General features: G+C 32.4%; 1 protein-coding gene across 5 annotated transcripts in view; it reads right to left on the reverse strand.

Annotated features, from left to right (window-relative positions):
* The window catches only part of CSMD3 (CUB and Sushi multiple domains 3), a 1,170,304-nt gene that overhangs the window by 104,323 nt on the left and 1,040,005 nt on the right, over window positions 1-25,976 (reverse strand). For all 5 annotated transcript variants that reach the window (XM_025871014.2, XM_073893120.1, XM_073893119.1 and 2 more), the window contains 5 exons: window positions 13,317-13,435; window positions 12,206-12,275; window positions 7,530-7,646; window positions 4,017-4,226; window positions 653-841 (listed from right to left, as the gene is read on the reverse strand). In XM_025871014.2, the coding sequence (XP_025726799.1) occupies window positions 653-841; window positions 4,017-4,226; window positions 7,530-7,646; window positions 12,206-12,275; window positions 13,317-13,435 (705 nt within the window). The remainder of the gene's footprint in view (window positions 1-652; window positions 842-4,016; window positions 4,227-7,529; window positions 7,647-12,205; window positions 12,276-13,316; window positions 13,436-25,976) is intronic.

Below are 25,976 nucleotides of genomic sequence, written 5' to 3' on the forward strand. Positions count from 1 at the left end.
AACATTTCTTATCTCTTAAGCAGTATAAAATACATCTATATTATGTTCTACCTCAGTTAAGGTGTATAAAATTAGGTTGGCAACCATGAACGATATATAGTCTGCTTTTATTTATTTTTCAATATGAGGTATGCTACATAGTTATTATTACCTATTCCTAGATTAGTAAATTAGATTTTCTTCTGTTTTTTTCAATACTTTATCAATACATACACTTTTCAACTTTTACCTTATATCATGTACACATATAAAGTGTTATAAAAGGTTCAAGTCCTTTTTATTAAAAGGATTTTTAGAGGAAATGAGTTCAAATTCAGTAGCAATACCTGCATTAGTGGCTTATGTAAGAATGATTATTAAACATAACCCCATGCACCCACCCAGACACACACAAAGGAGAAGCTCTAAAGTGTTAATCAACTGTAGTCTCATTTCCAATGGAGAAGGTTAGAATTCCTACCAATAATGGTAAAATCAGTTATTCATTTTGGAGCCTTAAGGATTTTGATCTGGGTACTAACTATAATTCCCATCTGAAAGAAAGACTATATATTTAAAATGCTATTTGAAAAAGACAAAAAAGAGTGCCAAGACAAGAAGTATTAAACACAGATGATATCAACTAAAACATAGCTTCGAGTTAGGAGCATACCTTCACACCTTGGAAGTGGATGATTCCAATTACGACTCACTCCATGAAGGCAAGTGAGAGCTGAATTTCCAATTAGTGTGTATCCAGGGAAACATTCAAATGAAATGGTTTGACCCACAGTAAAATCATTGCCAATTACAAAACCGTTTCGAAATGGGCGTGGATCAGGACAGCTTTGCAACTGATAGGCTGGAAAGGGAAAAAGAAAGATGTTTTACCCTTCTGAATATCAGAAAGACTACAGATAGGTACTATTTGCAATTTGCAAAATAGATGCAGTGCTGCTTGTCATTGGTTATAAATAGTATTTCAGGTTTATAATAAGTGATGTCACTGGCAGTATGATATGAATTTCTTCTCGTGTCTATAATTTTCATACTTAAAATGTGAGTACAGTTCATAAAAATGCATTCAGTTTCTTATGCAATCTATCTAAATTATAAGATTTAGTGAAAATGTAAACTACTCTTAAAGCCACAATTTTAATCCAACATATTCTGATTCCTTTACATAGAGTACAGTTGCTTCCTGGTTACATTGCATGTATGCGGAATAAAATAAGCATATGTGTAAACCTAATTCTGAGCGTTTTTAAATGTGTTTTTTCTATTTTTTCTCTAAAAGAAACTATAACATCCCTCTGTTGAGTTTCGCCAAATAAGTTATTTAACAAATATAAAGTATTAGGAAACAAATTTCCTTCTAATACAGATTTTGTACTTCAGTTATGATATTTTTAGCTTAGTAGTGTAACTATGTGTTTATTTGTTCATATTCCTCTTGTTCCACATTCTGTGTGAAATCAAAGCTCCTGTTTAGTTTATCAATGTATACTAAAGGCCTTGTCCATTGCCTTTCATACAGAAGGTGCTTAATGAATATTGCTTAATAAATTTTGAAGCTATAAACTGGATATATATTCATATACTCATGCCAATATTATTAATATTTGGGACTTTGTGTTCAAGAATCGTAAAATTGTATTATCATTAATAAAATTTAAATTACCAGCAATCAGAGGCTATTTTGCTACTGATCATTAAATTTTAAATTCCCCAAATCAAAAAAATTGCATTTGCAGTTGAATCAGTAACCCTAAGTTGTTTATTAAAATATAACTCCAATTTTTAAGCTAGACATTTCAGAATTAACAAACAATCCTTTTAAGATATTAAGTGATTTTTTCCTTAGTCTATGTTTTTCATTTGAATTAATATTCCACACATACAAAAATATCAAAACCAAAGGCATCATTCCAATTTAAGACAAATATGTATCATTTGATGATCAGGAGTTAAAATATATTATTCTATTAAACAAACACTTTCAAATTTTCATTCACATTTAAAAGATTTTTTCCAGTTTTATTAAGATATAATTGACATACAGTCCTGCATGGATTTAAAATCGACATGATGATTTGATTTCTAAATATTGTGAAATGATTACCACAATAAGTTTAGTTAATTAGATAATTTTGAATACTCAGACAAATGTAAGATCCTGCAAAAACTTCTACAACATTTTACCCTCCTATGCTTTTAGTTTAATAAGGAAATATAGGAAATAGATTTAAAATTTTCACCCCATATCAGATACCATGCAGGACTTAACTGATTACCAGTAATAACATTAATTTTGGAAGCAAGTTTTCCAGTTGAAGGTCACACTTAATTGTATAATATGCATTTTTTCCAAAATTCAGAAAGTTCTTAAAATCTAATGACAAAATCATCCAAAATTAACAGATTCTTTGAATCTGTATAAATTAACTTATTTCTCAAAAATGCCATTAGCTCAATGATATAAATGCAAAAAGTAGAGATAGTTTTAAAACGCAGTATAATTCACAAATAATATCTAGTGATCATTGTAACCCATGTCAATAATGTCAATAATATTAATATATCAATAGCAGTAATTCTGTATCTTTTATGCTTTTATTATATAAATAATGAATCTTTTTTAAGGGCACATTGACTGAAAATGCAGTTTGTAAAGTTCAAATTCTAGTTATACATCATTCAAATAAGAGCATTATTTTGAGAGGCAAAAGGGAAAAGAGGGAAGAAAAAAAGAAGATGAAGCCTGGTTTAAAGTAAATAGCAAGGTGCCTGGCATAGGCCTGAACACCTGCTAGAGAAGGACTACAAATATAGCTCCGTGTCTTCTAGCAGCAAATAAGAAACTTAATCTGTTGCCCAATTGTTTCTGAAATAATTAAACTCCTTGGGAACATGATTGATTCTGTACTGAGAGGTGGCAGAAATCACTTCTATTTTATGTAGAGGATGATGTGTGATATAGTGCTCTTAAGTAATCATGCACGCATACTGCAAATTATAATTATTTTAGTTGGAAGTTATGATGTCTGTTTTATCTACTCTTAAATTTCCTTTTGGGTATATGCTTTTATTCAGCAAATATTTATTGTGCTCTTACTGTTCTAGCATTTGAGATATATTGACAAAAAAGACAAAGATGCCTGCTCTTGTGGAGCTCACATACAAAAGTATCACATACTGATAAAATCCTTTAATAATTATGGCAGGCATGTAATTGAATGTTAAGTTATTCTGGTTAAAATTTGCAGTCACTGGAACTACACTGTATAAAATATCATAACTTCAAATGTTTAATTTTAAATCTTAGACATTTAAAATCTGAAATAATATAATCATAAAAATAGCTAAAATGCACTAAATATTTACTAATGGTATACATCATGGCATATATTTTACATTAATTTCATCATATAAAATTAAAAATATATAAAATTAAAAAATATATCTGGGAGGTACTATTACTAACTCTATCATGCAAATGAAGAAATGGAGTGGAGCTCTAGTCTATTTTAGATTGAATCTGGAGAGTCACCATTTGAGGCTGAGTCCAAACTATTTGAAAGGGATAAAAATCTTGTCAAAGTATTTATTTTATATTCTCATGGAAATAGAATGGAATGAAAGAATGTCATATTATTCTATCATTATAAAGTAAAAGAAAATAATTTTACACAGAATATATGAATACTGCAAAATATCTTTCAATACACTTATTTTAATAGAAAAGCAAAGACAAATCTTTGAAATCCAGTTTGCCTTGCCTTGGCTTGCTTAATTTAATTGTGTAGTAATACTAATTCAATCATTTTTTCATGGTTAGAATTTTCCAAGGCCTCAGAAAGACATCATTTCCCTAATACAGTTGCCTGACAATTTCATTATTTAAAAAAAAATCTTCCTAATTCAGGCTTGTCTTGGTTTAGTCTTTCTAAAACACAATATAGAAAATATTTAGAGTTAGATTGCTAATAGCTGATCTGGAGTTAAATGAGCTTCCACATTTTTGTTATTCCTCTCACCTTGGTATACAATGTGGAACCCTTGTTTGTTCTGTGAATAGTCACTGTGAAAATACAAACTGGTTTCATGGGTTGTACTAAATAGGGAAGATGGTATTTGAGGACCACTAAGTCGGCCAATAACAGTACTAGTTTCTGAGGATCCACTTCTTACTTCCAAATAATCATGTATCGTTTCTGTAGAAAAATTGACAAACTGGAGATGTACACCTAAAGAAGAAAAGCAAAAAATACTACTTTACTGTTTTATCCAATTAAATATGCACACATATATACACACACTCACACTAATGTAGTTATATATGATTCCATTTAGGTCAAGAGGCATACTCTCAAGGTCTGGGCCATGGGTTTGCTGTTTGCCAGGGCAACTAGTTTTGTCATAGTTCAAAGTAACAGAATACTGCTCTCAAATGCCCACTAGTTGTCATGTAGGAATCTTTTCCATTTTATTGTAATGTAACCATAACAAAATGAATCCAAAAAGTGGCTTTCTTGCTCTTCGATACCATTTAAAATTGGATTAAGCAAATTCTAGAGGAAAAATTCATTCGGTAAATTTGTATTTTGTAAAAGTCCAATTTGAGACCAAAATATGATTGCAAAGCTTTCATTTATTAACATAATCAGATTCCACAACTGCATGAGAAATTAGTCATTCATCTATGGGGGATGCATTAATTTCCCCAATATAGCATTAGAGGCATGTAATTTATAAATGAGCTCTTTTACTACTTTGTTTATCAGAAGATAATGCTAGTTTTTATATAATCATCTCAATAAAATCTAGTGATCATTGCTATATATGCTGTCATATTGTAATATAGTCTCAAAATTTACAAAAACATAACTAAAATATGAGATAGTGAAATGTTTCTGGGATGGAAAAAAATAAAATGAAAGCCTCACTGAGGTATATTTGCCTAGTTTGATAAATATTCAATTTTAGTGAATTAGAGGGTTTTATTTTACAACTATCATTCGCCAAATTGTTAATAATAAAATCTGGCATTTATTATTTGCCAGGCACTCTCTTAAGTGTTTACACATGCTATTTATTTAATGTTCACAGTCACTCATGAGAATAAAGAAACCAAGGCACAGAGAAGCTAAATAATATGGTAAATTACACAATGACCTAAAAGACCTGAAATTCAAACTCAGACACTCGGGCTCTTGGACTCTTGCTCTTAGTAACTACACTGGAGTTCTCAACTGAAGTCACATTTTATTACTGGAAAAAAGAGTTCCACAAAAATTTTCTATGGGCAAATACATTTGGGAAACACTGAAAATAGGCTTTAAAATATTAATCAAGTTTCTGTACAATTATACAAATTTCTTAGAAATTTGAACATGCTATCCTAATATGTGAGGCTCCAAGAATTGCATATTTCTTTCTAAAAATTTCTCCTAAGCCTCCTTTTCACAAATTATCTTGTCAATAACTGTTTTACAGAATAAGAAAATACTTCCTTTATTTTTGATATGTATTCAATCTTCTTTTCAAAAATTACAAAGTACTCTTTTGAAATATATTAGAACTAATTTTTGACTCAACCAAAACTCAAAGAAAACAATGGTATTATTTAAATGTAATCCAATCAGAAAGTCTTTTATGTTTTCATTTCTAAAATAGAGATGTGTATTATTTCTAAATTTAATGAACTTGGTTTTAAAATCAAGAAAGTATTAATGAGAGGTAACTTGAAAATTATATAGCAACACTATTGGAAATATGTTTAATAATTTATTTTTATATAATTCAGTTAGGGATGCCTGGGTGGCTCAGCCAGGTAAGCTTCTGCCTTTGGCTCAGGTCATGATCCTAGGGTCCTGGGATCGAGTCCTGTATCTGGCTCCTTGCTCACCAGAGAGCCTGCTTCTTCTGCCTGCCACTTCCCCTCCTTGTGCTCACTCTCTCTCTCTTTCTCTCTCTGACAAATAAATAAAATCTCTAAAAAAATAAAATAAAATAATTCAGTTAGCTCCAAAGCAACATGGGATGAGCCCTCTTAAATGGTTGATAAAAGACACATAAGAATAACCATACAGGTTCAAATCTCTTATTCATTTATATCAGTATCGTTATTCAGTGAATGGTCATAGAATTTGACTATAACTTCAAAGTAGGCACATTTCCACATAGTAACCAGAATAATCCTCACTAGGAATTCCTCCAACATCTTTCTGTGGCTTCCTGTTTTACCAAAACCTGGGACCAGTCAAACTGTATTCAGGTTTGTTGAGTTTCTTTAGTTTTCATCTGCATCTTTCCATGTGTCACTCTGTTTACCAAGAATTTCTTTCCAGTTCCCCAAAGATGAACCTCTTTGTTGGGCTGACTTTTACTTATCTACAAAGTCTACAATTTAGGAATCACTTCCTCTAGCAAGACTTTTCTGCATTTCCTGGATGAGGCTGGATGTCTGTACTAATCACAATCCTGTAATCTTTATTATAGTTTATTGCAATAGCATATTTGACTGTCTCCTCATCATGACTGTAACTTTCCTGGGGAAAGGTACAAAGTCTGTTTCACTATGCATTTTATCCCCAGTTTGGCATAGTACTTGAAGTATAATATGCACTCAGTAAGGAATTGTCGAAACTAGTTTTCTGTGAATTTATGTAAAATATTTAATTATGTAAAATTATGTAAAGTATTTAAATGTGAATTTTTATTCTGAGGCCATAGATGTTTTTGGGTAATGAGGTACTAAATTCAGTCCTCAATAAGTGAGATAGTACATAATTTCTTAACTGCTCTAAATCTACCAGGTTTGTGTGTGGTTCAGGGAGTCTACTCATCCTTGTCTTCTGTGATTTAATAAATGTCTTTCTTCCATCTAGCACTTCTACTTATGCATATACAGACCCATAGGATATGAAGGAGAATATATTAGTGTCAGAAAAGTGAGAAAGAATCTATGAAATGCTATATATATAATGCAGTATATCCAAGACACTGGGAATTGTATTATTAAAACTAGAAAGCATTACATCTACATGTATTTAAACGCAACATTAGAAATTTTGTACTACTTTTCAAATGTAAAATCTTGTTTTTTGCAGTGAATATTAGATAAATTTAATAAATTATCAGAAAATAATTATATATGTACAACTTGGTTATAATAAGAGACTTATAAAAAGGATTATACATGAAAATCACATTGAATTTACCTTTGCCACACACATCTAAATCAGCCTAAATCCATACAAATCAACTGGAAAATATCAGAAAGTTATCTATCTATCTACCTATCATCTAATTATGAAATTAGAAAATGCCCATATCTTTTCAATTATCCTAGTATTTCAAGTGAAAGGTATTTGGTTTCAGCAATGCAATTTGGCTCAAGCAATCCAAATCTCACTCCTCGATTTATATAACTGTAGGCAATCCCAAAGTAAACTATAATTTGTGAGTTTTTACTAGACCTTGATATTTCTTTATAAGGATGCATTAATGATACTGAACACTCTTTCACATGCTTTTACTATACATACCAAAACCTACGGGCAGCTTTATTGTCCACGTGCAATCTAAACTGCTAGGGTAGTTTCCAGGAAACCCAGGGCTGAGGATCACACCGCTGAAATCTGACATAGCACCACCACACTGAGCTACAAAATGAGAGGACCCATGTAAGCCAGAGTAGTGGAATACTTTACTGTGTTAAAAACAAACTGAAATCATTTCAAGTCTTAATCAAGTCTGAGTTAAAACTGTTTGATATAAATTTTAATATTATCAACTCTCATTCACACCACACACCAGTAATCAAATATAATCAACTGACAATGCATTTTCTAAAATAGCTTAAAAAGACAACATACTTCCTTCCTCAGCAATAAGTGCAAGCTAAATCAATTATTGCACAATGAGAAGTAGCTCATGTGCAGTGAATATAATCAAACAAGGAGCATATGTCCTTTTCCACAGCAGGCAGTTTATTTCTTATCATGAGTACTTCTAGGAATGTTTTCATTCATTCCAAAGATGCCACAATTTAGAAAAAAAAATCAAGCCAACAACATCCATTCTAAATACTGTATTCAAGAGGAAACCATTTTCCCAGGCATACCTCCTTCTTTTTGTGAGATGGTTAAAGAATTTTAAGAAAAAGATTGGTTTCTATTGGTAATATGTGATGGATTCACATATCACACATGGGATATGGCTGCTCTTTATCCTAAAAGAATCTAGACAAAGACTAGAGAAGTAAAAAAACAAGTAAAAAGATGTACCCGGGTTTGAGAATTTAGGCATAATTCATAGATGTGCTTGTTCTGGAATCTCTATTATATTGATTTACTATTAATAAGTAAGCAAAAATTACAAGAACAGATAATTAGCCAAGTTCATGATTACATAGAACTATTTAACATATATTAGAGTAGTCATTGCATTTTAGAAGCTAATTCGTTCCTCTAAAAGTACAGTTTTATTATTTCATCATATAAGGTCTAAAATACACATTTGTCAATTGTGGGGTAAAGAATCAAATGTCATGGTTGTGTGTCAAGTTTGAAAATGACCTGTATATAACACTTACCTACAGTTACATTCATTTATTTCTTGTTAAGAGTAACAAAAGATAGATACACTTCAGACTGTATATCATAAAAGCAAATTCAGTAAAAATTTCATCAATGTTCTATATGGTATCAGTAACCTGTTTGACAACTATTTTTAACTATGTGAACTGAATGAATTATATCATCTTACCATTGTGTGTGTATATACATATATATTTATAAAATAATGTAGCAATCTTCATATAAACCTTTCTTTCCATTGACATCTAAAGATATGCCTGTGCATTTTTCCATCCTTCTGAAATCTCAGCTCATCTATCCTTAAACCAGAGTAATTTTCAACCTACAGGTACAATTAACGTTCAAAAATTACTTCTTCTAAAATTTGACTGTTCATATATATTAATCACAGAGTCTGATAATTAATGAGTGGTCGAGAAAATATTTTGGCCATTCAAAAATGTTTTTAAATTTCTGACAAGACTGTATTGTAGGTTTGTTTTGCTTTATCCTGAACTTTGGGTAAAAGAGCACAAGGACTCTCTTCTTCTCTCTTGCCTTCAAAAACTCGTCTTTCACCCTCATTGTCCCTCCAATTCTGCCACTTTCTATCTCTTCAGATATGACCTGAAAATCCTGTCCTCTGCATTGTGCACTTTTCTAGAGCTTAAATCCCAAAATCAGAGGAGAAAGAAGGAAAGAAAATGAAGAATAAAGAGATCATGAGGGAGAAAGAATGACAAGTCATGAAACACATAAAAAGAACCCCCAAAATGCATCTGCCTTCAGCTCTGCATTCATGCTTGTTTTCTCAGTGTCTCTGTGATTTCACACTCCTAGGTCTTTAATGGCAATTCTGTGTGTTCCACCTGTAGCTCTGTAATAGACTCTATTGTGCCCCTTTACACTCTTACTGTTAAGGACACAACTACAGTCTCCAAGACAAACACAACCATAGTCCTCTAAGATAAGATCATCTTTGATTGTTCTTTCTGATTTGTCTCTATTACCTAAAAATCTCAAGTGACTTTTCTTTCCATCCATCAGAATATCTGGCAGATTGTTTATTTTCCAGTTCACAAGGCTATATAACCTTGTTACCTGATGACTAGAGCTTTAAGACATTCTCTGAATCAAACTCCCGCCTTCAGTTTCTCCTTATAATATGGCCATGATATCACTTCAAGTACTTTGTCTATCAGATATAGTATAAGTTTATTGTCTAAAATCTATGAAATGCAAAAAAGTGAGTGAAAACGAAATAAAAATGTCCTCTAATTTTACGCCCCATACATAACCTATTTACCTTGGTATATTTTTCTTCTGCAGCAAAATATATATATATGTGTGTTTATACATATATGCATATAATGAAAATAGGCTCATACTGTGAGTCATTTTAAACCTTTTATACCTAACTATATATTGCAAACTTTGGTCATATCATTAAATATTCCATTCTTAAGCATACATAATTAATCTATTTAGGTAAAAATCCTAAGTAAACAATTAAAAAATGCATGAAAGAATGCTAAAGACTTATAAATGTGTATCAAAAGACAAAAAAACTAAACTCCAATGAAAAAAATAATTACACAAATTAGACTGTCAGGTTCCATGAAGCCATTTTAAATATCAAATTTTTGAAAATATATTATAGTATGGAAAATTATTCTAAGTTAATGTCAAGAAAGAAAACATATTTTTAATATATATAATATATATACATAAAATATATTTACTGTAGAATCCCAAAACTTTATATTAATTTATTATATAAATATATATAATTTTATATTTTTAAATTAATATTATATAAAATATGTATATTTTATATATATAAAATACATATACTGTAGAATCCTAAAACTTTATATTAATTTATTATATAAAAATACATATAACTATATATATTTTTAAAACTAATATTATATAAAATATATTATATATATATACATTACAGAATCCCAAAACTTTATGTTAATTTATTCATTAAGCAATATTTATTGTACGCTAGTTATGAGAACTGTTCCAGGCCCTGGGGATATAATAATGAACCACAGAACTAAATTGTCTGTTTTTATATCAGCAGAATATATATGCTATTTATTTTGTTCTCTGTACCCTTGTATATTCCCAATTTTTTATACTTAATTGGATACACACATAATTGGCATTGTCTGTATCTATAAATGTATATAAATATTTATATACATGTAATTTTATAATTGACATTATATACATTTGTAAATTATTTATGATACCTAAAGAAATATACCTTTTAAAAAATATCATCCGATCTAAATTCTGAATGCTTTCAGTATCTTTTGCCAATTAAAAACGTTCTTACTCCTAAACATTATTTTCCAATAGACTCAAAAAGAATAGTACGCACAGTATGTAGGCATTACAGACTGAATCGTCTTCCCACAATATTCATACGTGAAAGCCCTAACCCACAATCTGGCTGTGTGTGGAATTAGGGCCTCTAAGGAGGTAATTGAGGTTATAGGAAATTATAAGGGTGGAGCCTAATCTAATAGTACCTGCTGTCCTTAAGAGAAAAGACACACCAGGGGCATTTGCACACAGGGAAAAGACCATGTGAAGATGCAGGGAGAAGGTGGCCATCTACAAGCCAAGTAGAGAGACCTCAGAAGAAAACAACCCTGCCAGCACCTTGATCTTGAATTTCTAGCTTCAGAACTGCAAGAAAACAAATTTCTATTGTCTAACCCACCCAGTCTGTGGTATTCTGTTATGGCAGCCCAAACAAACTGATATAATACCATGGTTAAGTCATATAAATCACATCAATTCTTTTGCTTTTGCACGTTTTCCTACTCAGAAAAGGCTATCTTCATCTATTGATCTTAATTACACTTACCATCCAAAACTGTAAATTGTATGGGCTATGTTTCCCAATGACTTGGGTTAATACCATCTTATCTTTCTGAAATTCTATCTTGTAGTCAATGGTATAACTTAACACTGAATTACTCTCTGAATTCATGTATTTTATTTCTACTACTCTAAATGGTAAATGAATGTTTTAAAGATAGGGATTATACATCATATTTCTTTTTCATACTCTGTACAGGCCAGGATATTCATAGCTACATACAGATACCAGAAATGAGGAGGAGAAAAAAAATGAAAAAGTGGATAGAAATAACTGGAGGCAGGATGAATTTAGGGCAAAAATTGGATCCCATACTTTCTAAGATCCGAGTGCCATTTTGATATAGTCCATATCTCAACTGTGTCACCAGTGAAGACATTTCATGGGGTGTCATGCTCTCTTTGGTAGACTCCAGATTCCTTATCTGTTTTGGCTCAATAGCAAGCAATAGGATATTTACTTATTTTCCTGATCTATGGATATTTCCATCATATAATACAGTGAAATATTTCTAAGGATTGAAAAACCTAATACCTTTTCTCAATTTCTAAAGTCATCCACTGATATTGAAGTTTGAGGTTAAAAAAATTGTAAAAATTTAAAATAAAAACAAAGATATGAAACATTTATCTTAAAATATCATTTCCATAAACCTGACAAAAGGCAAACTATATATTTCAGCTACATTATACACAGGGTGTATCTTTAAAATCTGATAAAGCTTATCAGTCCTTCAACTTACCCAAACAAATTGGGATTGGATAATTCCATCTTCTTACAGGTCCAGGCATACATGTAATGTGAGAATGACCCTACATAAAAAAGACACATTTCAGTACACATTTTAAAAAGACTAAACATAGCATAGTGAATGGTCATTAAAAAAATAAGCTTAAATATATATTATCATTTTTTATATTTTTTAAACTTTTACTGGAATTTTCAGCATGACTTAAAGTAAGAAAGGTAATTATATATGCTTGTGATAAAATGTAAAAAGTGACATGGTTCTCGTAGAAAATTTAAGATTTCTTATCACATCAGAATTGTGGTTTTTAAACTTACCATATTTCTATTGAAACATGTTCTACTGGCATACTGCAATGATCATGACAGTGAAATGACCACATATATAACAGTTTATAATAAATTGCTATAATATTCAGGGTGAAATAGGGTAAACAATACTTCACAAAAATATTAAAATGAGTCAGTTAAGATATATTACATTATAAACTGAAATACAAAGTCCAGAAATATCTGATTGTACTTCTGAGACTAAAAATTTGTAATGCAACGTTAAAGACTATAAATCATTAATTTTTAATTTTGCTTTCTCTAAGGAATCTATTTACTTAACATATGAAATAGTTTCTCCCTCATTTTTTTTTCTCAGTTACTTAATAGGTCAATTCTTTAGGGAGATTTTTATGCAACCATTAATTTGAGACCCTCTAAAATATATTTGTAGATGATTTTCACTAATTTCAAAAATTCATTATCATGGAAGTTTCATTTAATGCTTTAAGTAACACTTTGTTTTTATTTTCAAATTCTAAAGATCCAAGAGTTGAGTTGTTACATCCTATGTGAATAGAGAGAAAAATGTGAAGTGAAGATTAACTTTGATTCAAAAATAATTTTTGGTTACTTGTGAACAAAGCATATTTAGTCCGTTCTAGTAATTTCTCTCATGAATATGTTTTATGGACAAATTGAATAACTTTTGACTTAAGGCTACAGTATGCAGTTTGAAATCAATATTGTTTTAAAACTTTTGGATTATCAATCATTGCTCCATTAAAATATTCTGAAAAAACAATGCAAATCAAAACTTTTAAAAATAGCCTTACCTGTAGAGAATATCCTTGATCACACTGAAAGGATACTACATCACCAACCATATATCTGTCTCCAATTTTCATTCCACTGCTGGGAGTTTGTGGTTCAGGACAGGAGTCCAAACCAATTGCTGAGAATATTTAAAGGTATTAGCATAAGTAACTTTCAAATAATGAATGCTTAAATTATGCATATTAAATTACCAAAATTGAATACTGGCATCATTAAAACTAGATTTTACATTGGGACATTAGGAATGTTCTGTGAATCCTATTTAAGTGTGAACAAGATTTAACTGTAGTTGTTAAAAGCAATGTGCTTTGGAATTGTACCATAAAACTATTTCTTTGAATTTTCATGGCATCAACCGTTAAATAACGATGTGATTACACTTAAACTCTTTCCTAACGCACAGTTCCAAATGTCTTCTACTATAAAACATAAATTAAAAATTCCTAAAAAGAAAGTTTCTTAATAAAAAATAAAACAATAATTTATTGTCAGAGTAATATGAAATTATATTTGTAAAATATTCTTAATAAAATAACTAAAAAATTATTTGCTGTTTTGTCCATATCACCTGGTTCCTTCTTCTTTCATACAAAATTGGCTTTTTAATTTATGAGACATATTTTGAGGTACTTATTATATGTAAAATTTTTTTAATGTATTTTTAAGTAAGATTTGTTCTCCAAATATATTATAACCAAAAAGGAGAAAAACCTGTAGTTCATTGAGACCTGAGAAGTTTAGGTGAAACTTGAAATCAGTTATTTTTGAAGGGGAGATAATTCTATAATTCAAAACACTTCCATTATTTTTACATTAACAATATATTTTTCAACATAGGAGAATAAAAGCATACTAAATATAAGTTGTTTTCCTAAAATGATGTACTTAAAGTCTGAAAAAATAGATTTTTTTGCCAAAACATTTTTTCAAATATGCAAATGTATTATTACTAAGAACTTTTTTTATCTTCAATAAAAACCAAGGTTTATTACCCAATTCTTTCTAATTCATTTGAAGCTAATCTAACGCATATTTAAATTATGGGAGGAAGTAGTCACCACTCCAAAATCATTACATATGTTCATTTTATGAAAAAAATATTAAAAACTGAATCCTAAAGAACTAAAATACTTCAGACATTCTTTTACTCCTTGATATTTCCTTCTGATGGATGCTCTCATAGCACCACTTTCTACATACATTCCTTTGTGGTGCTTAACATAAACTAATAATGAATAAATAACTGTGTAATTAGTTCTTCAATATTTATTTCCCCTCTGAGAACAGAAATTCCTTAAGGGCAGCTTAGGGCACAGCATCTTAGGGAAGCATTCAATAAACATCAGTCGACTGGATGAATGAATAGCATGAAAAAGAACGTGAATCCCTATTTTGATAACTTCTTAATAAATACTAACGTCTAGCTCTGCAAATGGAAGATACTTTCTTTATCCAATAGTACAGTGGTCAGAGTAGCTAAAAATCGTTCCAAATTAGGTCATATTTAAGGATAGAAAATGACATAAAAGCACTAACTTGATAGAATTATGATTAGATAGAAAGCAAGACAGTGAAGAAGAGTAAACTGGTCATTTGGGAATGCATTTGAGACAGCCCTAGAGGAGGTTAGGGAAGTCTATGGATTGGAGTTCCAACACATGTGCTTCAATAAGCTAGGTCTCTAACCATACATCATGCTCCATATTTCCCGTTTTTTTTGTAATCTTGAACTTATGGACCTAGGCAAGGTAAGTCACGATTAAATTGTGACTTACTTTTAACATTTTTAAGGGTTACTGTCTCACTTTCCCAGCTAGCTTTTGAGATCCAAGAAGTGAAAGAAACTGCCTTATTACTTGTTTTAATCCCATCTAATACCCACTAATTAGACTTACACATTTAATTTATCTGATTTCATAGAGCCCTTTTCAGGAATTAATGAGCATCCCAAAAAAGTGATTTATGATATAAACATTTATGACTTATAAATAAGATTTCACCTTCCTTTGGTACAATCTTAGTGTTTTGGGAGTCCTAAACAGTACATTTATTATTCTTTACCACTAAGGTCATTCTTGCAGTCATTCTTACTGAGAAGGCCAAATTTTGTACACATTTCTTTTTATTTTCTTCTATCAAGTACTCCATTCAGGGTCATATACACAGAAAACTATTAATATTCAGAAGTGGTGATTTCCTTTTCTGGGAGGAGGACAAATAAAACTATGGTACAGTGATACTATAAAATATTGAGAGCCTCATTTATAAGTGAGGTTTACACATAATATATACTGACATAGTAAAATATTTATAAAGTTTTAACTTTTAAAATGTGAGATAAAACTCCTGGGGGTCCTGGGTGGCAGAGTCAGTTGAGCATCAGACTCTTGGTTTTGGCTCAGGTCATGATCTCAAGGTTGTGAGATAGAGCCTGCATTGGGCTGGGTGTGGAACGCGCTTAAGATTCTCCCTCTCCCTCTGCCTCTCCCCGCTATCTCTTTCTCTCCCCCACTCTCTACCTCTCTAAAAAAATTTTTAAAAAATAAATAAATAAATAAACTCAGAGTGATTAAACGATAATATTAAAGTAGCTAGATTTATTGTGGTGATTATTCATAACGTACATAAATGTTGAATCACTATGTTGTACATCTGAAACTAATATAATCTTTTATGTCAACTACACTTCAATTTAAAAACTTTTTAAAAAGTCTTCCTTAAGAATTATTTTCACTTCTTCATAAGTAACAAAATCAATAGGTTATTTGTAAGAATTAACAAAGAAAAAGAGAATTTTTGTAAAAATGTTGCACAGGATTCTCTCCTGATTAACCAAGATAATCAAAATATTGAGTCATTTTCAGGTTTATTAGCGTCAATTTTGGTGTTGGCAATCAACGATATGCTCTGGGTGAATATTTTTAGTGGGAATTGGATCAATTAATCTGCTGTTGTAGCCAAAAACAAACAGATATGAGTCTAGGGACAAATCCATATCAAAAATTGCATAGAGTTATGTCTGCTGTCAAATTACTGCAGGCAGTTGCACTGAATGAAAATATTGAAACCTCAGTTCTTCACATTTCCAACATTTATTTATAACCATTTATTTATAACCAAAAACTGTTCTTTCCAATTCTGTTCACAAGGCAATCAATCTGCAACAGAAAATGTTCTTAATCATATCATTTATATCTGATCATTCTGATTATATATATATATACATATATACACACACACATTACTTTTCTGTACTCCATAATGATTTTAACGAGTCTTTGATGCTTTGAAAGAGGCAGACAGGCAAAAGAAGAAAGCTTAATTACTGTTAAGACTCCCAGTAACATTGTTTTGTAAAAGGAAAACCTCCTTCACAAATTCAACATTACAATCTACATATTTGGTGATGAGCAATAATAAGGAGGGCACGTGATGTGATGAGCACTGGGTGTTATACACAACTAATGAATCATTGAACTTTATATCAAAAACTAGTGATGTTCTATATGTTGGCTAATTGTATTTAAATAAAAAAACAATCTATCTATAAAATTATTGAAAATAAAGACCAAAATATTGCATCTGTATACATGAAAGAAAGGAAGAGGAATTGAATCGTGTGTCTTTGCACAAAGGTTGTATTCAGTAATAGTGAAGATATTATTATTTTAAATATATTGCAGGTCTTCTATTTTAAATTTTTCTAAATAAGGGATTCAAGATAACCACTATTTCTTTTTTTAAGATTTATTTATTTTAGAGAGAGAGAGCACAAGCAAGCTGAGGGAAGGGCAGAGGGAGAGAGAGAATCCTGAAGCAGACTTTGTGCTGAGCACAGAGCTGAAATGGGGCTCAATCCGTGGACACTGAGATCATAACCTGAGCCAAACCAAGAGCCAGCCATTTAACCAACTGCGCCACTTGGGTGCCCCAGGATAACTATTATTTCTATCTTTATGTTACCTATAAGGGTTTTTTAAAGATTTATTTATTTTTTTTAGAGAGAAAGAGAGAGTGAGCATGGGGAAGGGGCAGAGGGGGAGAGAGAGAGAGAATCCTCAAGCAGACTCCTTGCTGAGCATGGAGCCTGACCCAGGGCGCAATCCGAGAACCCCAAGATCATGACCTGAGAGGAAATCAAGAGCCAGCTGCTTAACAGACTGAGCCACCCAGGCACCCCCATATGAGGGTTTTTTTAAATATTTTATTTATTTATTTGATAGAGCACAAGTGTGGGGGCAGAGGGGCAGAGGGGGTGGGAGAAGCAGGCTCCCCACTGAGCAGAGAGCTTGACATGGGGCTCCATCCCAGGACCCTGGCTGGGATCATGGCCTGAGCCTAAGGCAGACGCTTAACCAACTGAGCCACCCAGGCACCCCTTGGGTTTTTAAAATATACTAGAATTACCATTTGGCATTCCACATTTATCATTATAAGAAAACAGTTTAAAAAAAAAAAAACACAGAGAAGCAGGTGATAATGAAAAGGTGAATTCAAAATGAGCTGGTTCTACTAGTTTGAGAGGAAACTTCAAAGGCAAGCATACAGACTTTTTGCTGGTATAATGTACCTTGGAATTAATTAATCTAATAAACAAATATTTGTTAAATACCTACTGTGTAACACGTAACTTTAATATTTGTAGGGTTTTTTCAGAAAGAACAGTACTGACTTAATAGTCACTGATGGGCAACAATGGTTTAGGAATATGTTGTGGTGCAGACTTAGCTCACATTTACCTTGATCCTTAAATTTTTACTTTACTTGTTCCTACCTCAATTAACATTTAACTTAGCATCACTCTGAATAATTAATTGAATATTCAGTAATAGAAACTACTTCCCAAATTTTAGTCTACAGTTTAATGCTAAGTTAAATGATAAAATGTTAAATAGAATCTGATATCATAAGCAATTACTGTCCACCTATTGTGTACTCTGTATCATGTCACCTGCCAGAAATGCAAAGATGGATTAGCGACATAAGCAACTATGCTCTAAACAAACTCTTGATGAAGCAGGAGAAGGGACTGGTTTAAAAGATTACAGGTAGTGGAACAATCACAGTAAATGAAGGTCATCCTTTGTTAAAATAATTATTTCATAAAGAATAACCCTACTATAAAAGTATTTTGTTGCATGTATAACCCTTAATTCTTGGCTCATTTAAATGATACGATTTTGACTGCAGTGATATTTGTTTGTTATAAATCAAGGAAATTGGACTTTTTTCTGCTGTATGTATTAAAATTTTCCCCCTAAAAATGTCAGCTGTATTTACTAGGTGGACAATTTTTTGCACCAGACAGAAGTTTATTCTGTTTAGATGAATGGCTGGTTTGGATTCTCATGGACACTTTATGAATTCTGGGTTAAAGGACAGTTAAGAAGTCCTTTCTTGCTCTAAAATAATAAAGTTATTATTGTTTTCTTCTAAAAAAAAAATAACCCTACTAAAAAAAAGAGTGGCAAACCAGAAAACAGACTCTTTTTTTAAAGATTTTATTTGTTTATGAGAGAGAGAGACAGAATGTGCAAGCGGGGGAAAGAGCAGAGGGAGAGGGACAAGCAGACTCTGAGCTGAGTGCAAAGCCTGGCTTGGGGCTGGATTTCATGACCCTGAGAAACCAAGAGTCTGACACTTAACTGACTGAGCCACCCAGACACCCAGAAAGCAGACTCTTAACAACAGAGAACAAACAGGGTTACTGGAGGGGCGGTGGATGGGAGGATAGGTTAAATGGGTGATGGTGTTAAGGAGGGCATTTGTTGTAATGAGCATTGCATGTCGTATGTAAGTGGTGAATCACTAATTCTACACCTGAAACTTATATTACACTGTATGTTAACTAATTGGAATTTAAATACAAACTTGAAAAAGAAAAGACACTGGAAATGGATTATTAAAAAAAATAACCCTACTAAAAAAAGAAATGTAATTTCAAGAAATGAAGCTGAAAGGGAGATAGGGTATACACTGTGAACCATTTTATCTTCTTAACCAATGTAGGAAGTTGTATTTTCTTTCTGTGGGTAATGAAGGAAAATTTCAGGGTTATTAAGAACACAACCTTGATCTTCATCTTGGCTCCACTAGTTTCTTGATCTTTTGGGTAAAGTTGGAAATTATTTCCGTGCCTCAGTTCCCTCACCTATTAAATGGGATGCAAAGATACTGACTTCATAGGAATATTGCAATGCTTAATGAAAACAAGATATACATAATGCTTAGAATAGAGGCAGGGACATAGTAACTAACATTATTTAGTAGTTTTAAACATTGAAGTGAGGTTGTCATTTAACATTCTAGATAAAGGACATTTTTTCTGTTGTCATGAAAGTATGTTTCTGTATGTTTAAGATCAATAGGTTTTACATACATACTCTAGGAATATAATGAAAATATGTAAAAAGTTATATAAAGGGCCAAGAACTTAAGTACCTTTAAGCTTGTGGTTGACCCAAAATTAAAAGCTTCTATATAACCTAAAATGTTATTGGTTTAACTGGGAGAAAAACCAAGAGACTAGGAGCGATGATATTAGCTCAAGATAGAGCTAGAGAAAGTTTAAGAATACAAAAATACAATGTTTCCAGAATTCAGAAATTTAGGCTGAAACTATTTCTTTCTTTTTTTTTTAAAGATTTTATTTATTTATTTGAGAGAGAGAGAATGAGAGATAGAGAGCATGAGAGGGAAGAGGGTCAGAGGGAGAAGCAGACTCCCTGCTGAGCAGGGTGCCTGATGCGGGACTCGATCCCGGGACTCCAGGATCATGACCTGAGCTGAAGGCAGTCGCTTAACCAACTGAGCCACCCAGGCGCCCAGGCTGAAACTATTTCTAAGTCAACACCACAAAGAGGTAAAAAGTCAATGAGATGATCATAAAATAAATTTTGATTAAAAGAAAACTAATGGCCTTATAGGATTAAGGAATGAGATGTGTTTGCAAAATCAATTACACTTATTTGCATTTAATATATTCTGTTAATAGCAATTGAAATTAGAAATGACAAATATTAATAATTTAATTTGAGCAGATGTTTCTACAATTAACATTTTATGAGATGATGTGCATAAACTAGTTAGAACAAGAAAATTAGTTTAAGTAAAAACATAATTAATCTTAAAATCACTATTTTTCTCAAATAATCAATTATTTAATTAGCCTAAGGGAAGAAACCATTTTTGGCGATTATAAAAATAAACTCATTAAGACCTAATGCATTATCTCTTAAGCATATTGCTCAAGGATGGAAAGCAGTAAAATAACTATCGTGTTGAATTGAATCTTTTGTTATTTATAAGCTAGAGTTAAATGAATACATGTCTACACACTTACTATTTTATGACTACTATTATGCTTTGGGTTATTCAGACCAGCTCTTCAACTATTAAGTAGAATGGAAAGATATTTTTGGACCCCGTGTGTTTTCCCAGGATTTACAGCAAAATTATTAGTGGCATATATCATGAATGTTCTCAAGTTTAGGGGGATAGAAAAATATATTCATTATGGTAACATGGACCTTTGCATTCCTCTGAGTGCTATGTCCTAAGATTTTTGAGTGCCCTTAAATTTGCAAAGACCATTACTGCATGTAGTTTGCCCTTTTAAAACATGTACATTGTATAAGTTCAAAACCAAAAGCTGCTCATGGATTTACAAATGCTTCACTGTCTCTCTAGAATTTTCCATTAGTGAAACACAAATGTGTATGGCAAAGAAATTATATATGCATATTACAACCAAATTGTCATTCCAAAACTGTTAATGATGAAGCTCTAACAGAATCCAAGTGTCAGACCAACTAGAAATTATGTTTTCTTCGTGGAAGCTTACTAACAATTGATAGATTCAATGGCATTCCATACGCTAGGGACATTTTTCCTAGCAAAAAGTATACTTATGCAAGACATACAGTTACAACTAGGATCACATTTGTCAAAAACAAACAACAAGAAATACAAATTATCAATTTAAAAATTAATTCCCACTTCTCAGTGCTCTTGGGGATCAGAAGACAGATAAATTCAGTACTTCATATGTTAGAAAAAAATATATTAACTCAGAGCAGATATATCTATCCCATGACTACCAAACCAACACATATTCCCAACAAAAAAATGATGTAGCTTTATGTCAGTTTATGATAACTCATGTCAGAAAATAGTAAAATACTAATCAGAATCTCAACTAATGTTTTTGCTTATCTTTATTGAGAGAGAAAAATGTATCCTCTAAACTCTGGAGTTCTAATATATTTGCCTTAGTTTTCCTTGTGTCTTCCAAGGTTGCTAGGGAAAATTGTCTTCTTCCATACTGCCTACCTTTTTTCTCTTCCACATTCAATCCCTTTTGTTATTAACAGAAAGCAAACTGAGGTTTTTTTTTTTTTTTCTTACTCTTTCCATTAATATTGGCTACCTGTTTATATAAACAGGTAATTTGTTAGAATCTGTTAGCATAAAATATATAAGATATTAAATTTCAGAAACAAGTAATTGGAATAATGGGCATTAAGGAGTGCACGTGACATTATGAGCACTGGGTATTATATGCAACTGATGAATCATTGAACACTACATCTGAAACTAAAAAAAAAAAAAAAAAAAAAAGTAGGAAAAAATATTCTAAATTTATTTTTACTACCTTGTTTTGTGTGTCTGTAATTGAGAAAAATCACCCTGACTCAATTTATTTATGGCCCAACTATAGCCTCCAGCAGAGCATAATTTGAGCAGCATGACTATAAATATTAAAAATATACACACACATAATAAATGTGGTATCCATTCGCTATCTCTTCTTACTTTGCAAGTAGCACCATATGTACCTTCTATACCAATTTCATTCCTGAAAGTGTATACTTATACTGGCATTACACTAGTTAAATTAGGAAATATTTTTGATTCCTAGATCTCACTGTAAGGTGTGAGGTCTAATTATTAAAGATAAATAAAAGTGGTTCTGTTGATCCTGGTTTATTTAATTCAATAACTAAGATCTAAAAATAAAAGAAAAAGTCTAAGGAATTAGAAGTCCAGCTCTCCAATGGAATAAAGCAAGGTTGTGATTATAAAAAGTGGTATGATTTAAAGTAAAAACCAAGGGTGCCTGGGTGGGTCAGTCGTTAAGTGTCTGCCTTCAGCTCAGGTCATGATCCCAGGGTCCTGGGATCAAGTCCCACATTGGGCTCCCTGCTCGGCGGGAAGTCTGCTCTCCCTCTCCCACTGCCCCTGCTTGTGTTCCCTCTCTCTCTCTGTGTCTCTCTCTGTCAAATAAATAAAATCTTTAAAAAAAAATAAAGTAAAAACCAAAACAAAAGATCAGAAACCTAAGAACCAGCCTCTATTCCTCCCTCTTGCTCATCTCCAACATCTAACTGGCCACAAATCTTAGGCAACCACAATAACCTCCTTCAAAGTTTCTCATGAGAACTACTGCAATCCCTTTCTTTAGGCCTCTTCTCTTCCTGCAATGCATTTTCCATTTTCCAAAATAAAAGGGCCCTTCAAAAATTCAAAGCGAAGCATGTTACTCCCCAAACTGAAACCCTGGAGTGTGTCTCCAAGAAAACATGTCACCTCCTTAATCTAATCTTTCAGCACTTAAAATACCATTTGACAATTTTAGCCACATTGGTTCATCTCATCAGTAATAGAGGATGATATTTATTGAGAGCTTAATATGGACCTGGTGTTATGATAAACACTTTTACGTAGATGATCTCATTTAATTCTGAAGAAATATTTCAGGTTAGGTGTTATTATCCTATATTACAGATAAGGAAACTGGGTTTTTGGGAGCTTTAGGAATTGCCTCTTGTCACATGGCTATCAAATGGCACTGTCAAGACAGAAACTGAAGTCTGATTCCAGAATAAATGCTCTTATATCCACCTACATTTCAAGAGGTCCCTTCAAAGTACAAAACTAATTCCATATCTACACTTTAATTCTTACTTGCCGATAGGACTTCTGTTCATCCTTTCGTGAAGTCTTCTTTGACTCCATGGTCAGTAATCTCTAACAGATTTGATCCCTACCTTCTTTGTGTCATCACCTAAGTTATACAAGATGGCCTCATACTTTGGTCATTGCGAGAGTAATTTTGGGAGACTGGGGAAAGTGCAAATGCTTGACTGAGTCTCAGAAACACTGACTTGATCTTCTGGGGTAGGGTCTTATCCAGATTTTCAACAAGACTTCAATGACTATAAAGCACATGTATCTGACAAGTACCAACTTAGATAACAATACAGTGTTTACATTGTAATTTTGCAATTACTTGTTTGCATGTTCTTACAATTAGTCTGCAGGTTTTTAGGGCTAGATATTATATAAATTTGTAGCACTTCCACCTAGAAATTATATCTAATAATTAGTAAGTATTCAACAAACCTATGATGCATACACAAATGGCTTTGTTCTTATATTTGGAAAGCAATATCAAGATGGAAAATTATGGGAAGAAACTCTAAGGAGGACTATAATATAGTGGTCAGGACTGCGTGCTCCATTATCAAATTCTCTGAAGTTTTTATCCCACCTCTACTATTAACTAACTTAAAAAATATGGAGCACTGAGATTATTATCTAAACTTCAGTTTTGTCATCTATAAAATAGGATTAAAATATCTGTCTCAAGGTAATTGGGAAAATTAAATAAAGAGATATCTATAAAATATTTATACTGTGTTTGGCATATATATACTGAACACTTGAAAAAATGTTAACTTTTGGGGCACCTGGGTGGCCTAGTCGGTTAAGCACCTGCCTTGGTTCAGGTCCTGATTTTAGGGCCCTGGGATGGTCAGAAGTGGGGCTCCCTGCTCAGCGGGGAGTCTGCTTCTCCCTCTCCCTCTGCCCCTCCACCCACTTGTGCTCTCTCTCTCAAATAAATGAAATCTTTAAAAAATGTTAACTTTTTGATGAGATAATGATGATAATATAATGATTACAATAATCATGATGGAGGTATTGTTAAGTGGCTATCGAAGAACCTAAGTAGTCATTCAAATGCTTACGGGTTATAATGCTCTGATACACATGGGTGCTTATACTATAGATATTCCGCACTTTGAAAGCCATCATGGATAGACAAGCAAGTGTGAGCCTCAACTATTAGGATTTACCAAATTATGAGATAGTTATCTTTGTTTTTTTTTAAAGATTTTATTTATTTATTTGAGAGAGAGAGAGGGAGAATGAGAGATAGAAAGCACGAGAGGGAAGAGGGTCAGAGGGAGAAGCAGACTCCCTGCTGAGCAGGAAGCCCGATGTGGGACTCGATCCTGGGACTCCAGGATCATGACCTGAGCTGAAGGCAGTCGCTTAACCAACTGAGCCACCCAGGTACCCTTTTTTTTTTTTTAAAGATTTTATTTATTTATTTGAGAGAGAGAATGAGAGATAGAAAGCATGAGAGGGAAGAGGGTATCTTTGTTTCAAATATTTTAAAAGGCAAAATGTATGAAAGAGTTTAGCCCAGCTGCATAGAAATTTTCTTTAAAAATACAGACTAACACCTGAGAAGAAAACAAAGTGGTACAAAAACAAATTGTTTTTTAATTTTAAAAATATGTTTGTTTTTTTTTTTAAAGCTAGTCCTCCTTCTCTAATAAGGAACTAACAAAAGAACCTATTAGAAACAGACATAGTTGGGCGCCTGGGTGGCTCAGTGGTTAAGCGACTGCCTTCGGCTCAGGTCATGATCCTGGAGTCCTGGGATCGAGTCCCACATCGGGCTCCCTGCTTGGCAGGGAGTCTGCTTCTCCCTCTGACCCTCTTCCCTCTCATGCTCTCTATCTCTCGTTCTCTCTCTCTCAAATAAATAAATAAAATCTTTAAAAAAAAAAAAGAAACAGACATAGTTGGTGCAACTAACTTGTTTGGCCATCAGAACTCTGGGTACCTGGGTGATAACAGCCAACTCATAATGTACAATTATACAGAGTAGTATAATTACACAAATATACAGTTATCTTTTTGGATAAATGTAGTTCCTTTTTTTTTTTTCAATTTTCTAGTAAATAATCACTGGAGATGTAAAAACAAAAATACAACATTGTGTTGGATAGTGTCAGAAATAAATGATATACAATAGACTGCCCTCAAGTAGCTAAATATTCATTGAAAAATAATTCAAGAATGCTAAGTAAAATCAATTATCTAAACATTCATAACTGCAAAATACATAGTACCTTATAAGTCAGAGCATGCCATTTCTCTGCTCAAAACTTTCTAATGAGCCCCATATTCAATTACAATAGCCTACAAGACAGCATCTCCCCTTCTCTCTCTCACCTCATTTCTTCCTGTTCTTGCCTTTTTGCTGTTCTTCATACTTATGTTTTAGGGTACTTGCTCTGGCTGTCCCCTAAAACACCCTTTCTTCACATATCAGCAAGGCTTATTCCTGAACCGCCTTCCATCCTGTGCTCAAATGTCACCTTCTCTTAAAGATGTACCCTGACCATCAAAACATCCTCTCTGCAGCCCTAGCATTCCGGATCCCTCAACCCTTCATCTATCTTCTTTTTTTAAGATTTTATTTATTTACTTATTTACTTATTTATTTTTTAGAGAGAGAGACAGTGGGGGGAGGGGAAGGGCAGAGGGAGAGAATCTCAAGCAGACTCCTCGCTGAGTGCGGA

The sequence above is a fragment of the Callorhinus ursinus genome, unplaced genomic scaffold, assembly GCF_003265705.2.
Source record: "Callorhinus ursinus isolate GAN/ISIS: 27379988/994484 unplaced genomic scaffold, GSC_fseal_2.0 scaffold5, whole genome shotgun sequence".
NCBI classification, from domain to species: Eukaryota; Metazoa; Chordata; class Mammalia; order Carnivora; family Otariidae; genus Callorhinus; species Callorhinus ursinus.